This window comes from Podarcis raffonei, chromosome 8 (assembly GCF_027172205.1).
Source record: "Podarcis raffonei isolate rPodRaf1 chromosome 8, rPodRaf1.pri, whole genome shotgun sequence".
In the NCBI taxonomy this organism is placed as follows: domain Eukaryota; kingdom Metazoa; phylum Chordata; class Lepidosauria; order Squamata; family Lacertidae; genus Podarcis; species Podarcis raffonei.
This window is the reverse complement of record NC_070609.1, coordinates 91,256,607-91,272,419: the sequence shown is the minus strand read 5'-3', so window position 1 is coordinate 91,272,419 and position 15,813 is coordinate 91,256,607. Positions and strand designations below refer to the sequence as shown.

At 47.7% G+C, this 15,813-nt stretch overlaps 1 protein-coding gene across 5 annotated transcripts in view; it reads left to right on the top strand.

Annotated features, from left to right (window-relative positions):
* The window catches only part of FAM178B (family with sequence similarity 178 member B), a 184,660-nt gene that overhangs the window by 29,651 nt on the left and 139,196 nt on the right, over window positions 1-15,813 (top strand). For all 5 annotated transcript variants that reach the window (XM_053401561.1, XM_053401559.1, XM_053401558.1 and 2 more), the window contains one exon: window positions 7,983-8,088. In XM_053401561.1, coding sequence (XP_053257536.1) covers window positions 7,983-8,088 — 106 coding nt within the window. The remainder of the gene's footprint in view (window positions 1-7,982; window positions 8,089-15,813) is intronic.

Here is a 15,813-nt window from a genome sequence, read left to right as displayed (position 1 = left end):
ATGGCCTTCTGCTTTGCTGGGGCAGCAGTGAGGCCTGGATCCTGGTGAAGACATTAAGCCTTGGTGAAATTTGGAAGCAGTGAGGAATTGGGCAGAAGTGGGAATCCGAGTGGCCTCCACCAAGAACGCGGATTCGTACTTTCAGTTTGCAAAGATGGGGAGCTTTCCTTTCCTTCTTCCTTCAGTGGAGGAACTGAATCTCTCCAGCTGTGGTGTGGCCCCCCTTAAAACCTGGTCCTCTTTTAGGTAGCCCCCAAGGCCCTGGTGGAAACAGAGGAAAATGCTAAGAGTTTATTTTCCTCTTTAAAGTTTTCACCATATGCAGAAGAGGCAACCAACTTTTAAAAAGCACCTTGCCTCTTCAGTAACACTGCTGTGCAACTGTGTTCTGCAGGGGCCATGGGCATATGAAATTGCAAGTCCATGGGTTTCCATGACAGTGTGACGGTGATTCACATACCAAATAGTCTTGTTTCTGGAGTTGTAAAGAACCTTTTCAGACAACTGAGACAGGAAAATGGCAGAAGCAGACTTAATGTACTGTCAGTTTAGCTTGGTCTATTAATGCAACAAGAACTGTTCAAATCAAAGAACTGGCTAGCCTGGTGTTTTGCCTCTGACAGTGGCCAGCCACTATTGGAGCACACAGTTGCCATCGTTCAGTTCAGTTCCCATCGTTCTCTGCAAAGAAGGATTGATTGACAAACCACTCTGAAAAACGTAGCTCTGTGAAGGGAGAAGCTGTCTCCCAACACCTCTCAGCACCTTTAACAACTACACTTCCCAGGTGTCTCTGGGGAAACCCACAACTGCTGAATGTGGCAGGATGCCTCTTTAAATGCCTAGTGCAGCTGGGACCTGATTCCTTCCACGGGGGAAGTGGCTGGCATTTCCTTTGCCTGTCTTGGTGGGTAGAAATGACATTCATGCCTGTCAGCGGATGTTCCTGATTCAGGGTGTGCATCCCTCCTGCCCTCCCTCTGTCAACCGCACAACTCCCCTCTTGTCTGACATCCTTGCAATTCCGCTTCCAACAGTGCCGTGCAGCTCCTCCAATTAGCAGAGCCAATGCGGGCTAATTACTGTCAGAATCTCGTTCAGTGCAGCGGTTTCCCTCCCCCCCCCCGCCGCCACCCTGCTTGGTTGGAGCTGAGCAAAGCAGTCGCTTCATTGTTATTCTGGCGCAGGCTCCACTGTGCTCGGGGGGGGGGGCTCTCAATTGCCATTTATCATAGGGATGCTGTGCGTTACAGGTAACCTACTTTTGCAGCTCTGCTAGAATATTCACGAGTTTGTGCTGCACATATTCCCAAACAAATGAGCGCATGGGCAAGGCACATGCATGAAACACACATGTAGAGTGAAAGGAAGCACTCTGGTTGCAGTCCAGCCTGCCTATAGTGTGCTTCCAGGTGGGGCTCAGTGTTGCCAGCAGGCGTTCTTAATTTTCTGTAGAAAGGATAAATCTGGATTATATGAGGGGCAAACTACGGGCTGCCACATTGAACCCAATGGCGTCACATGGGCACTGCAGAAAAACCTGTGCCATCCTGTCTCAAAGCTCCTGTGCAATCAAAGGCACAAGCATATTGTCTCTGCATGCGATGAAGATTGAGCCAAGAGATGGACGGATCCATCCGTGTCAGTTTCACATGTGCTCATTCATATAAGCCTGTGCTGTTCTTTTTCTGCAAGGGACAGTTGCTGTGGCAGCAGACCAAGGTGTTCTGGATTAACTAATCCAGAATAAAGATTGTCTCGCTTCAGTGTTCACTGTGTCTTTCTCAGATTAAAGGTCTACCTGGCAGTAAACCCCACGGGGTTTGATGGGGTCACACTTGAGTATACACAGGATTTTTTCATATTTGTATTTTTTGATACAACAGAACAAAATAGCTCCAGTGCTGGAAAACAAGTGAAGGTAATTCCCTTATGGCTTCACTGAGCTGTACACACCCACACATATGTATGTCGGAAGCCTACCAATTTGTTCTCAGACAGCTGGGGAGAAATTTCTTTTTCTCGTCATGCAACCCAGAAAGAGGTAAAAAGAAAGAAAGAAAATGCAACACGCTGATTTATTTTTATCAAATAAAATACTGCCAATCATTCTAAAATTACATAGGAAGAGGTAAAAAAAGAAGATTTTAAAAAGAAAATAAGCCAAGGAGTAAGCAGAAAATTTACAGGAAGGAAGGAACTGTGATAGGATGCAAGAACAGGGCAGTTTCAGAAGGTCTTGGGGGCAGCATAAAATTAGGTTGAGTGTGGATGTGGCTGCCAGGTTGTAGGCTAGATTGCTGTACTTCTTGGACCATCCTCAGTGGCATTTCCAGTTCACGTTCCCTTCTTCCAGTGATAATCTGTCTCTTACCACGTAGGAGCTTCAGCAGCATCTGAGAGAACTTGGACAGAGACTGAGCTTGTCTGTCACTGCCAGGCTCCAGCCAAACCGTCAGCGCTTTCCAAACTGTGTGTTGTGACATGTTAACGTGTCGGCTGTAGTGTGTAGGTGTGTTGCGCAAAAGCTCCCCGTGGTCCTGCCAGGGTTGCAAAGGGGCTAGTTTAAACTCTGGTTTGCTAGTAAAACTGATTTGCTGTGTCGCGAAATGATGCATGTCTTAAGACTGTGTCATCAACATGAAAAATTAGGAAAGCTTTGCATCAGACCATCAAAATAAGTCAGATGGTGCTGCCTGACTTTTATAAACGCTCTGCCCACAATGCAGTTCCTCAGCACTTCTGCCAGGAGCTGCCAGGGCTACAACCAGGAGCTCACGGTTCTTTGCGCAGGTGCCCTATGTGGCTACAGGTCACAGCATCATCTTGGGAAGTGAAGCCAGGCTGCCCATTGGTTCTCCACAACTAGAAAGGGTGATACAGGCATCCTGTTCAGTCTGGGCCTTTGCCTGGGTGACAGCTGTCTTCCTGGCTCTGGCGTGTTCTCGTTCTTGGCTTGGGATAGGGGCAGGGAGTAGGAATTCAGTTCATTTGCATTTTTATGCAAACCTATGTAATTCATCCTTCCCCAAACAGTACAGAACTGAAGCTTAGCGATCCTTCTCCGAATTTTGTGACGCACTTCTCCAATCAAACAGCGTGTGCCAAACTACACATATTAGGGGAAGTGTACGTTGAAATGCATCTCTTAGTGACAATAGTATGCAAAATGAATTATGATAGAATAATTGCTTGCAGAAATGCCTATGTTAGGAGAAATTTGCACTAAAATGCTGGTGGATTTTCTTGAGGAAAGTGCAAAAATGTGGAAAACTGAAGTTTGGATTGGAAAAACTGGAAACTGAAATGGAGACATTGGCCTGCTCTGGTTCCTGGCTCCCACTGGACACTCAGCTCTGGCAGTGACTGAGCACCCAACATGCAAACAAGCCGCATTGTTACAACGGCGGCCGTCTTTCCCTTTCTAGTATCGTTTGGGTTGTGTGCCAAGTCTCTGAACCCTGGACTAGGACGTTTCTGCATGGAAATGCCCTCCTGACACCCCTCAAGTCCCGACACCCGCTCCGTCATTTACAAAGGCTTGCACAGCACATTTCATTAGCATGTGCACCCAAGGAATTTATTTAGTTCAACAAAGGAAAGAATTGGGGGGAAATTGCAAGACAAACAAAGAAGGACAAGGAAGAGGTAAAGAGGCAAAAAGCTAACAAAACGTCTACAACAGGAGCAGTCAAGAAGTCAAAATAGAATTTTTCCTGCAGAGAAAAGGAGCTGTGCCAAGCTGACCAGGGGCAGGTAGATCTGGAGGGCCAAGGGCAGGGGGGGGGCTTCTCCTCCTCCTTGCTTGCGTGCCATAAAAGCAGCCTCTCACCCCCACTAACATCTCTCCACAAAAGGCGGCAAGCAGAGCTCAGGTGGAGACAGAGCCATGAGACAAACACAGGCAGAAGAAAAAGGCTGGAATGGATCTGCAGCTTCTGTCTGTGCCAACAACAACAACAACAATTTATTATTTATACCCCACCCATCTGGCTGGGTTTCCCCAGCCACTCTGCAAGCGGCCTCCTCCCTTACCACTGCTTCCAGAGACAGACACAGGTAGAACCCTTTTCTTCTTCTGCATCTCTCTCTGCTTCCCTCCTCCCTTCCACCTTTGTTGCTCTCCCCACAAGTCGTGGCAACTGAGGGAGCCAAGCTGCCACTCCGTGCTCCTTGCCACAAACCCCAAATCTTTTTGAAACATTAGGCTGTGCCTGGGCACACCATGTGTGCATCCCTATACAGTGGTACCTCGGGTTAAGTACTTAATTCGTTCCGGAGGTCCGTTCCTAACCTGAAACTGTTCTTAACCTGAAGCACCACTTTAGCTAATGGGGCCTCCTGCTGCCGCCGCGCCGCCGGAGCACAATTTCTGTTCTCATCCTGAAGCAATGTTCTTAACCTGAAGCACTATTTCTGGGTTAGCGGAGTCTGTAACATGAAGCGTATGTAACCTGAGGTACCACTGTAGTTACTTACTCTTTGACTTCTGTGTTTCTGCCCCCCCCAAACCCACCTCTGTCATCACTTACCTTCGCCCCAGCTTGCTCTCCTGGCTGTAGGGGCATTGCTGAGTACATAAGAGGTTCAGGGCACTGACCCCTAGGTACATATTTGCACATGTCGCCTAATAGGTACAGACGTAACTTTAGTAGTTGAGTTTCACAGAAAGCAAGCCAACTAATTTCCCAATCAAATCACCCTAGGTGAATTCCCTAATTAATATGCCACCCCAGCTCCAGATCACTCCAAATCAGATCTGCTTCAATGCACTCATATCCCCCACATGAATCTCTAGATAAAGTCATCCTAATTTATTTCCCCAAATTTAATACCTTACTGCATAACCCAGATCACACACACCCAGTTCCCCCCCCCCAAAATTCATCAAGTAATATTCACCACTTTTACTACTACAACAATAACAACCCTGCACACACAACATTTGGGGTCCCATGAGCCCCACCCCTACCAACCCCCCACCCATGAGTCACTTTTCCTTCTTGGATTCTCCTTGAGCAGAATTGGCCTTTTGGAGCCTGTGGTCCTGACTAGGCTGATCTAATACCTACATCAGCTCCACACACGCAATTAACCTCTGACCTGGCCTATATTTAAATGCCCTTTCCATTATCCGACAAAGACCCTTTGGATTCCAACGACACGAGGCAAGTCTGTGCTTTCCTTGTAACTCCATGCTCATCAATCCCCTTTATGTCAGGATCCAGCCTCGCTCCCCTAAGGGCTGACGCTGGACTGGCTGGGAGACAGGCAAGGCGAATTGGAGGCCAGAGCAGCCCGTGCCCAGCAGCTGGAATTTCGGACAAGTCACTCAGCCTATTGAGAGGCCTCCAGACAGGCAGGAAGTGGGGCACAAGGAGACCAGCTCATCTTCCTATGTGCAATTAAAAGAAGAGTTGCAGCTGGATGACCCTGAAGTGACTGATACTCTGCAGAACTTGCTGGCTTTGTGTTTGGAGGAAAACAGATTCAACATTTAAGAACAGTAGAGCCCTTTTGAAAGTGCTCCCCCCTCTTTCAGTACATGTGTGCCCTTTTCTGTTCTGGGGCAAGCTCTGGAAACCAAATTCCACATATTTGGAACCGGAGGTGGAGGGACTAGTTGTGGAGGGTGCCTCTTGGCTAGTGCCTGTGACAGCGCCAACTCACTTAATGTTGCAATTCCTAGAGCCCCCTGATTCCTTGGTTCTGGGGGCAAAATGAGTTGTTCTTCATGGAGTAAAGTTCCACTGGACCCTTCCTCTCCTCCACCCATCCGACAAAGAAAAAAATGTGTTTGCGTTTCACTTTTGCATGCGTGAATCTGAATGCAAACTCTGCGTTTCAGAGAATAAAGACTCTTTTTTTCCTAGCAAGCCAGAACCGGGAGCTCTTTTCGTTTCCAAATTTGCAGCAATTCCTGCTGAGGAGAAATTCATCAAATTGCCTAGACGCAGTCAGGGAGCGGAATGGCAGCCTGCGTGGCCCAGGGGGGAACCATCACGACGGATCATTATGTTCTGAGCAGCTTAAATATATTTTGTCCCAGAAAAGTATGGCATCAAATGCTCTGGAAAGATTTATTTGAAAAACAGCTGCTTTTAGGGGGGCCGCCGGGTGTCTTTTAAATTGTGTTTTCTCTTTAATGCACAAGACTTCTTCCTGCATCTTTTATTTTCACTTACAGGAGTTGTTTAGAAATAATGCTCTGAAGGAGTGACTGGCTTGGGGATTTTTTCCATTTCTGGGGTGCTTTTTTTCTTTGTTTACCTCCAACTTGATTTAGACGGATGGATTTGTGAGCCCCAGGAGAGCTTAGCACAGAATCACAAGAGCCCCCCCTTGTCAAAAGGAGGCCTGGGGGAAAGGCTTCTCCTGAAGGCTAGGTCCCCCTCACTCCTCTCTGAAGAGCAGCCCTGTCCTTTGATCAATGAACAAAGTATGCAGAAGAGGAGTGGAGAACCTGTGGGTTACAACGCCCCCTTATCCCTGAGCATGGGAGGTGCCAGCTGGGCGGGGGGCGGGGGTGCAGCCTGCAGCCTCCCAAGGACCAAAGGTTCCCCTTTCTGGCCACAGAGACAGCTCATTCACAAGACCCTGTTAGAGTGGGAAGGTGGGGTCTGCAAATACAGTCCAATCTAAGAGTTTGCCTGCTCCCAGCAGAAACCCCACACTTCCTTTTTCTTTTTAATAAGATTTTTAAAAGCTTTTTCATCATACAATAAGATAAAATAAATTAATCTAAATAAAAACTGAAACAGAAAAAAGTAAAGAAAACGCAGTGTCTCAAAAGTAGCTTGCAACCAGGGCTTTTTTTTCCCAGCGGGAACTTGCTGGAACTCAGTTCCAGCACCTCTCAGCTTCTACGAGAATGAGGGAAGTGTTCAGGGTGAGTTCCACCACCTCTTTTTCTAGAAAAATAGCACTGCTTGAAATGCTTGTCTCACAGGATTCCCTTCCCCATCTCTCACGGGGGTGGGGGGTGGGGGCTGCCTTCCTGTGTGTGATGCTTGGATCCCAATAATGGCCCTCAGCAGAGAACACCAAACGAAAATAAAAGAAGAGAGCAGAGAAAATAGAAGAAAGAAGATAAAAAGAAGCAAATACAGTGGTACCTCGGGTTAAGAACTTAATTCGTTCTGGAGGTCTGTTCTTAAGCTGAAACTGTTCTTAACCTGAGATAAAACTTTAGCTAATGGGGCCTGCCGCTGCACGATTTCTGTTCTCATCCTGAAGCAAAGTTCTTAACCCGAGGTACTATTTCTGGGTTAGCGGAGTCTATAAGCTGCAGCATCTGTAACCTGAGGTACCACTGTTATAGAAACAAGAAATAAAAAGGACATCCAATTTTCCATCTGTCAAAACCCCACAATTTCCTCTGCAATTTAGGGAGCCGAGATATAGAACCATTTGGAAACATTTTCAGTTGTGCCCTCTCTGGTCTAGCTGCAGATGCTTCCTCCAGCACGGGGTGGAGTCGGACCAGAACACAGGCCCTGCAGTCCCAGTACTCTGTTTCTGGAGTGTGAATGTGAAGTCTTGCCCTGCTGTGCATCCTCAGGGTCTAATACAGAGGCATACGGCCCCTGCAGGTGGAGGTTCTTAGCTGCTGTCATAGTTTGTTCACTTCTGTGTTTCCTTTCTTCCTTCGCGCTTCAGGGGAGGGGCCGTGGGGCCGTGGGGTGCAGGCATCCACCTTGCATGCAGAGGTCCCAAGTGCAGCCCCCAGCGTCTCCCGGTGCAGCTGCAAAAGTTTCCTGCCTGAAAACCCCAGAGAGGCACTGCCAGTCAGTGTGGGCAGTACTGAGCTAGGCAGCCCCATGATCAGACTCAGCAGAAGGCAGCTTCCTGCATTGCGTTCATCTCCTAAGATGCCCTACCTATCCTGTAGGGCTGGGTTGAGATTTGAATGATGGTTGTTGGGGAAGCTCACAACCCTATTGATCCTCAGTACTCCGTCCCTTTCCCCTCTTTGTCTCCAGCGCTCCATTTGCCCTCCAGATGGCGCTCCTCCAAGACGGCTTCCTTGGCGCCCTGTACCACGGCACCTGCCCCTGCCCTCAGCCTCTCCTGCAGTGGCTCTTCCAGGTAAGCCAAGCGGCCCAACTGCAGGCAGAAGGCCTTGCCACTAGATGGCAGCAGTGCCCCAGGTGGGACTGCATTGGGAGACACCATTCATCACCTTTTGAGCTCCCAATAGTTCAGGGCACACTGCCGGGACACTAATCAATTAGCATGGTTAATCCACTAAAACGTTAATCACTGGTTTTAAGATGCAAGTCTGGCTAATTGGGCAAGTCCTCAGCCTTGGGCTCCCCAAAGCACCTTTGCTTGACTAAGGACAATTGGGGCAGGGGGCGGTGGAGGGGATCCTGTATCTCCCAAGCGCATCAGGACTTTGCGAAAAGGATGTTCAGTGCTGCTGGTGTGCCGAACCAGCCACACGTCGGTTGAAGTGGCCAGTGGTAGCAAGCTGGCGCATATCTAGCATCATTATCGTGCCTAAAGGACCCTCCAAGTTGATTGAGAAGGAGGAACGGACTTGTAAATAATTGTTTGTCCCCTGCGGGGTGGAACTTGGTATTCATTTTTGTTTCTTTGCATTTTGCATTCTCATTTTGTATTTTTATGTTGTGAACCACCCTGCAATCTTTGGATGAAGGGTGGCATACAAATTTGTGCATACTGAGGATAATGGGATTTGTGTGACTAGGGATAAGGGGATTTATAGTCTGTGACCTGGAGAGTCCACAGGTTAGTCATGCCAGCCTGATAGGGCATTGCCCTTTTTGCAGATTTGATGGATGCAAAGGTGAAGATGGATGCAATCCTTTCAGAGCTGTGAGGCTGCTTTGAAGCACTCTGTTCAAAGCAGAGCCGTGGCAATGCGGGGGCTAGCTGGGTGTTTTGCCCTGGGTGAAGCCTCCAGAGGGGTGCATTGAGGCTCCCGGCCTGTGTGTGTGAGCAAATGCACTGGGTCTTTGACCTGGGTGAAATAAACCCTAGTTTCACCCCTCGTTCAAAACATGCAATTCCTGCCTCCCCGCCCCCGGTTGAGCTCTGGAAAAGCAAAAGATTCTGAACATCCAAAGCAGAAATTGATTATGATTGGTGCTGATTGGCTAACTCCCACCCTCACGGCAGCTTTGCACTTTTTAAAAATGATTTATTGTTTCAGGTGGTTATTAAAGTGACAAGTTCATGCACTGCTTTAAAAGAAAAGGGAAAAGTGGAGAGGCTGCATGAAGCATTTGAGGAGTTTAGTTCACTGACTTGCATGTCTGTCATTGCAATTGCAAACTGGAAGGAAGATTCCCTTGTGTCTGTGGGACGTGCTCGTTGGAGCTCTTTCTCAGACTTTATATCCATCTTCATCATCCAGAAATGGCCTTTCCTATGTCATATGGCATGTTCAAACCACATCAAAATAGAATGCTGCAACTTTGCTTCCCTGCCTTTGAGGAAACTGTATTTCTGTGAGGGGTTTGGGGATTTCTAAAGCTTCCTTAGCCTGGGCAGCTCCTTTCTGGGCCTTTTGCTGCCCAGATTCTGCATCTAGGCTGACTCCTCTCCTTCCCTTCCGGCTCCTTGATCCACCAGCCACCTGCTGATAGCACAAACTGCATCCTTTCTCACTTGAAGTCCTGCTCAAGTTTTCTAGTTCCTGAGCTTACACCAGATTCTCCCTACATGTCCCATAACTGATTCCCCACCCGCCCCAAACAATGAAGACTACAAACTTGACTTTCAAACAAACAAAAACAGAAAGTTTAAACAGCTTCAAGTTCTCAGGATGCCAAATTTTGTGTCATAGCAGATGATGATAGAACTGTATCTGTTCAGGCATTGCACACAACTCCTCTATTTGCAGCATGGCTAAGGAAAAGCAGCTCTCAGAGAATATTACCAGGAACTTACTATGGAGTCCCCAAACAATGTTCAGGAAGTCCTGATGCCTTGGTGTGTCCAACTCCAATATCACATTTGGTCTCGGCTGTTTTCCCACCCAGAAACAGGAGAGCGTTTGGTTCAGCTAGCCTAGCATCCTCTTTCCAGCAGTGGCTGTGGGTAGCCGGATATCTCTGGGAAACCCAGAGCAGACCATGGAGGCAAGAGCCCTTTTGGGGTGGATTGTCTCTTAATCTGGTGTTTCTACTTACAGTATCTCTTGTGGCTAGGAGCAGGGGCGGACCCTGGGGTCTCAGATTTCAGCGGCACCCTGTGCAACACCAAAATTTGGTGCCCCCGCCTCTTGCCTTCCATTCTACATCATAGTAGTGGCATGCCCTGAAGCGCCCCAAGACTCTGCGCCCAGTGTGCCATGCTCCTCTAAACCCGCCTCTGCTGGTAGAGCCTGGTAGACCTCTCCTCTTCAAGTTTTCTAGTCCTCTTTTAAAACTACCCTGGACCCCCTCCAGACTGGTGTGTTTTTGCAGGTATATTCATTCTGCAGCATGTCCCAATAGGGCATTAGTGATGGATTTGTGCCATTCTGTCCACACATAATTCTGCTTTATTAGTTGTTCTGTGATACTTTCTCAGTATTACTGCCTTGTTGCCATATGGAGAAGCACTCCTGGGCTATAGTGCAATGAAAGTGGGACATAAAATTGACCAGGTCATTTGTGGTATAAAAAGTTAAAGGATTTCAGCAGGAAGCTATGGCACATGCACCAGTCGGAAACAAAGCAGAGTTTCCCTCCTGGAAACATTTGCAGGCAAATGGTACCAAAAACGGGATAACATAGAATGACCCTGATGCCATCATCAGTGCAAATAATCACAATAAAAACAATGTCTTATTATACCTTGTGCTGGTGAGTTTCACAAATTCCACTGAACAGAATTCCCTTTTGTAAGTCCTAAATTGATTGTTGACAAATTTTATTGAGTATCCCTAATATTATGAGAAAAGGAGAGGGAGAGAAATCTTTCCAGCTTCTCCTATCCAGATGTTTTGGGCTGCAGGAGGACAGCTGGGCTAGCTGGGGCTAATAGGGGTTGCCATCCGAAACATTCCATCCGATGTGCTGGAAGTCCAGCTGCCTCAGGCACCTCCTGCACCCAAACCGTTTTCAGCTTGACATTATAGGAAGTTGCTATGTAACTTTAAGACTTGGCACCTGAATTGCTTCTCCCTCTCTGTCGCTTTTTCATTTAGACAGCAAGCCTGCGAGCCAGGAGTGTCTTGCCTTACTTGGTTGCATGTGGCCTGCTCTTCCAATGCTGTAAATAAATTGAACATCTGAAGTCTGCTGGGCTGGGGAATGTCGCTGTGACCTCACCCACCCCGTCGTCTAAAGCCCAAACACTTCAGCCTTATCTTGGGGTGGGGGTTGTGCTTTGACATCTTAGTCTTAGTGTCCCCTTTCTCCCCTTTCCCAGCACTGGTCCCATTAACTATCTACCCCAAAATTTGGGATCCACTCCAAACCTGCTCCAAAGTTTTGCAGTTAATTTGCAACATTTTGCAGCGAAAGCCCCGCCCACAGGTGTTAGTTACAACCCCCGTGTTTGATTACTCAGTTTGTGGGGTGCTACAAATTGTGATGCTTTCACTGCAAAATGCTGCAAAACAACTGCAAAACTTTGGAACAGGTTTGGAGGGGATCTCAAACTTTGGGCTTCATAGTTAGTTATCCTCCTATCGCATCCCTGAGCAGACAGCAACTATGAGCAATCCCGGCTCTTTTGGAGCTTCATTAACTATGAACCCCAAAATCTGGGATCCCCTCAAAACTGGTGCCAAAGTTTTGTTGCAAACCCCAGATTTTCTGGAACCCTACAAATAGAGTAATTTAAACTGGCCCCCATTTTGAGTTTATGATCCCAAAATCTAATGCTTTTCAATCCAAACTTTGGCAAATGTTTTACAGCATTTTGCGTTCCACTCATGTAAATCCCGTGTTTTTGCAGCACCCCACAAATGGGGCAATAGACCCTCAAACCCGGGGGTCACAGGGTCACCCAGAAACCCAACATTGTTTGGTTCACTCCAAACTAGCGTCCTTCTTTTTTATTGTATGATAAGTTTATAAGTTTAAAATCCACATATGTATCAGAGTCAGCAGATTCTGGGGTTCATAGTTCATGGAGCTGGCTGCAGGCACAAGCAAAGGCCATTTCTCTTTGCCCTTGGAGCCCTCCTGCATATCCGCCAACCCCTGTCCCGCTTCCAGCTCTCCCTGGCTCTGGGGATGTGGGGGCACATTGACGGGGGCTGCCTTTGAAATACATTCTACACCTCTCTTTCCTTCCTGCCTCACATCACATCCAGCCAGATGATAATGCCGTGCATTTACAGAGAACACTCCCTGCTCCCAGGCTGTGCTTGTCTGCCCCCCAGGGAGGGAGGCAAGCTGCACTCCGCTTACTTTCACCAGTGTGCATGGCGTGGTGGATCTCTCTCACCACGCTACCCCCTCTCTCTCACGTGTCATATATCACACAGGCAAGTGGTTAGAGTGCCAAAGACCTGGGAAACCCAGGTGACTATCCCCCCCCCCCCCGCTGTGATTTTCATGAATGCATTTGTTTTGTTCTGTGGCAAAAAAGCAACTCATGAATTTAATGCTGTAACACAGGAGTAGGCAACCTAAGGCCCGTGGGTCAGATGCGGCCCAATAGCCTTCTCAATCCGGCCTGTGGACGGTCCAGGAATCAGCATGTTTTTGCATGAGTAGAATGTGTCCTTTTATTTAAAATGCATCTCTGGGTTATTTGTGGGACATAGGAATTCGTTCATTCCCCCCCCCCCCAATATAGTCTGGCTGCCCACAAGGTCTGAGGGACGGTGGACCGGTCCACGGCTGAAAAAGGTTGCTGACCCCTGCCTTTAACAGGTAAAAGGTACCACCTGTGTCCCCAAATGCTGCAATAATAGTAAAGACAGAACTGAGAGGATGTTTGGAATTCATGAGGGGGAAGGGGAGGAACATGAACCAGCTGCTCTTTGCTTGCATCCCGTGAGCTCAGCTGCGCAGTCAGGAGTGGGCCAAAGCCTCCCTCTTGGCCCGTGTCCCAAGGTGTGCAGGCCCGAGTCAGCAAGTGACGCTGATGGCTCTGCAGCCGCCCCTCAGGTCCAAAGGCAGCTCTCAATTGCCAGCCCAGCTGGGAATGCTTTTGCAGGTGACTGGCAGTTTGCCTCTCTGTGTTGGGCACCTGAAAGTGGATGTCAGCTGTGCTGATCCCTGTGGTGAAGGCAGAGAGGCCAAACATTCTTGCTGGATCAGACTGGAGTGTTGTGTCCTCTTTTGTGGGACACTTCTTGCTTAGAGGAAGCACTTCCTGTCTCAGGGAACTGTTCTCTACTTACAGCCATTAGAGTTAAGATGGATGGCTGTCTGCCATGTGTTACAGGAATTTATGTAAAGGTTGGGGGGGTTGCCCCTCCAGCAGACATCACACACACACCGACTACCAAAAGCAAAACATCACTCCTGCAAATGTCCCCACAAAACACTTCATCACAGTTTTTCCCTATCACTATTCAACAAATGCAACAATTCACAGATAAATGTATTTATGTACTGGCTCACTGGGAAAACTTTAGAAAGTCATATAAAATTGCTCCATTGGAATTTGCACCATTCCAAATTTGTTCTGTTTGGGAAAGGAATGGTTACCAAGGGGGGGGGTCTGGGATGTGAGCAGCCATAATCCCTGAAACCTGGGATCATGCACACAGCAGCCTCTTGTACAAGACTGGCATCCTGGCAGATGGGTGCCAGACAGGCAGTCATCCCATGGACAATGGCAAACCACCCAGGAATGGATTAGGTCCTCAGTCAGGGGAAAACCAGGAACTTATAAATATTCCTATTGTATCACTTGATGGGTATATGGCGGTGGGTAAGGGAGTGAAATATACTCAGAGTTGAGTGTGGATTTAATGCTCTTTATTCAGCTCATAGTAGTGAGGAATGGAAGTTCCCCCAGAATGTCTCCTTTATATACATTATTTACACAATGGGCCCCACGTGATTGGCTAATTCCCGGATTCTCCTGTAGGCCAATCAGGTTGTGGATTCACTTCCACCTGGAGCTGGATTGGGTGGCTCCTGTGGACCAATCAGACTGCTGCATTCTGGGTCCTATTGTTCTAGGACCAATCAGACTGCTGCATTCTGAATCCTATTGTTCTAGGACCAATCAGACTGCTGCATTCTGAATCCTATTGTTCTAGAACCAATCAGACTGCCGCATTCTGAATCCTATTGTTCTAGGACCAATCAGACTGCTGCATTTTGGATCATATTGTTCTAGGACCAATCAGACTGCTGCATTTTGGATCATATTGTTCTAGGACCAATCAGACTGCTGCATTTTGGATCCTATTGTTCTAGGACCAATCAGACTGCTGCATTTTGGATCCTATTCAACTCAGTACATAACAGGGAGGTTGGGGGCAAACCTGACAAACTGGTTTCTACCAGAAAACCCCTCCCTGTTTGTGACATATGTATGATGTATCTGTGATGTATGCATGATGCTTCACCTGAGGTATTTATGGGAAAAGGGAAACCGTATAAAAGAGGAAGCATCCCTTTGTTCGGGGCTTCTTCCTGCTTCTTCTGTGGGGTGGGTGGAAGTCCTGTTGCAACAGTCTTTTAAATAAAGGTCAAGCCTATAGGCTGCTGTTTTGCTCCTATTTTCTTGGAATTTTCCTTTTACACATGGATGCTTTAGCTGAGATTCCTACTTTGCAGGGGGTTGGACTAGATGATCCTTGGGATCCCTTTCAGCTCTACAATTCTGTGATTCTATGGTCTACACAGGAACTGAACGCAGATGATGCTTATGGGGAGGACTTAAAATACTTGAAAGTCCTTCTGTATCCAAGAACTTGTCCACATATGTAAAAGTATATATTTAAGGAAAAATGGATGCTTAACATGTGCAAGGGAACTTTGATGCAGGAGAGGGGGCTGTTTTCCAACAAATACCCCCCTCCCCCCACTCATTTTAAGGCAGAGGTGGTACAATGCAAGCCTGGGGGGACTCTGCCACACGCCCTTCCTCGGTGCTTGAATCACCTCTGGGACATTCTTCTGATGCATTTTCTCTCACATGCTGCTGGCCGCTGCTGTAAGTAATAATTCCTGCACGGTGTTTGGTGGGCAGGGAGCATTTTAAGTTCATAGTGTAGGTGTAATTTATGTGGTTGCTGCGGGTTCATGCATCTTAATCCAGAAGGGGCTGCAACAATGATCTTGTTTCTCCTACACAACTCCAGGCAGAAAATTCGCCCCTGCTGTTCCGTGGATTGAGACTATTATACCTTAATGACTCAAGAGGTGAACCACAGAGCGCAAAGCTTTTCGCTTCTCTGGCAGATAGATGGAGAGAGTCAGGGACGTTTGAGGTTGGTGCTGGCATTACTATGAGTGGCAGCCAGTGCCATCTTTGCCTGTTGCATGAACTGGCCCAAAGTGAGCCTGCCCCCCCCCAGGAGCTCCAGGTGGCGCACATGGTTCTCGCCCTTCCCATTTCCTTCTCACAACAACCCTGCGAGGTTGTGGGCTGAGAGATGGTGACTGGCGCAAGGCCACCCTGTGAGCCTCATGGCTGAGTTGGGATTGCTCCCCCCAAAGGAAACACATCTTCTAAAGAGAGGACAAAAAGGGAAACATATTTGCATAAATTTTACTTATGCTCATTTAAAGTTGTAAGTCAAATTTTGAAATAATTCCTGTAATTTAAGTAGCAATGCAATCCAAGTCTCCATGCAGTGGCCATTGTGCCTGCTCAGTCTGCTGTCCAGGTGGTGATTTTGGATGGGCAAATTCAAAACTGCTCCCCACTTTCTCTCCT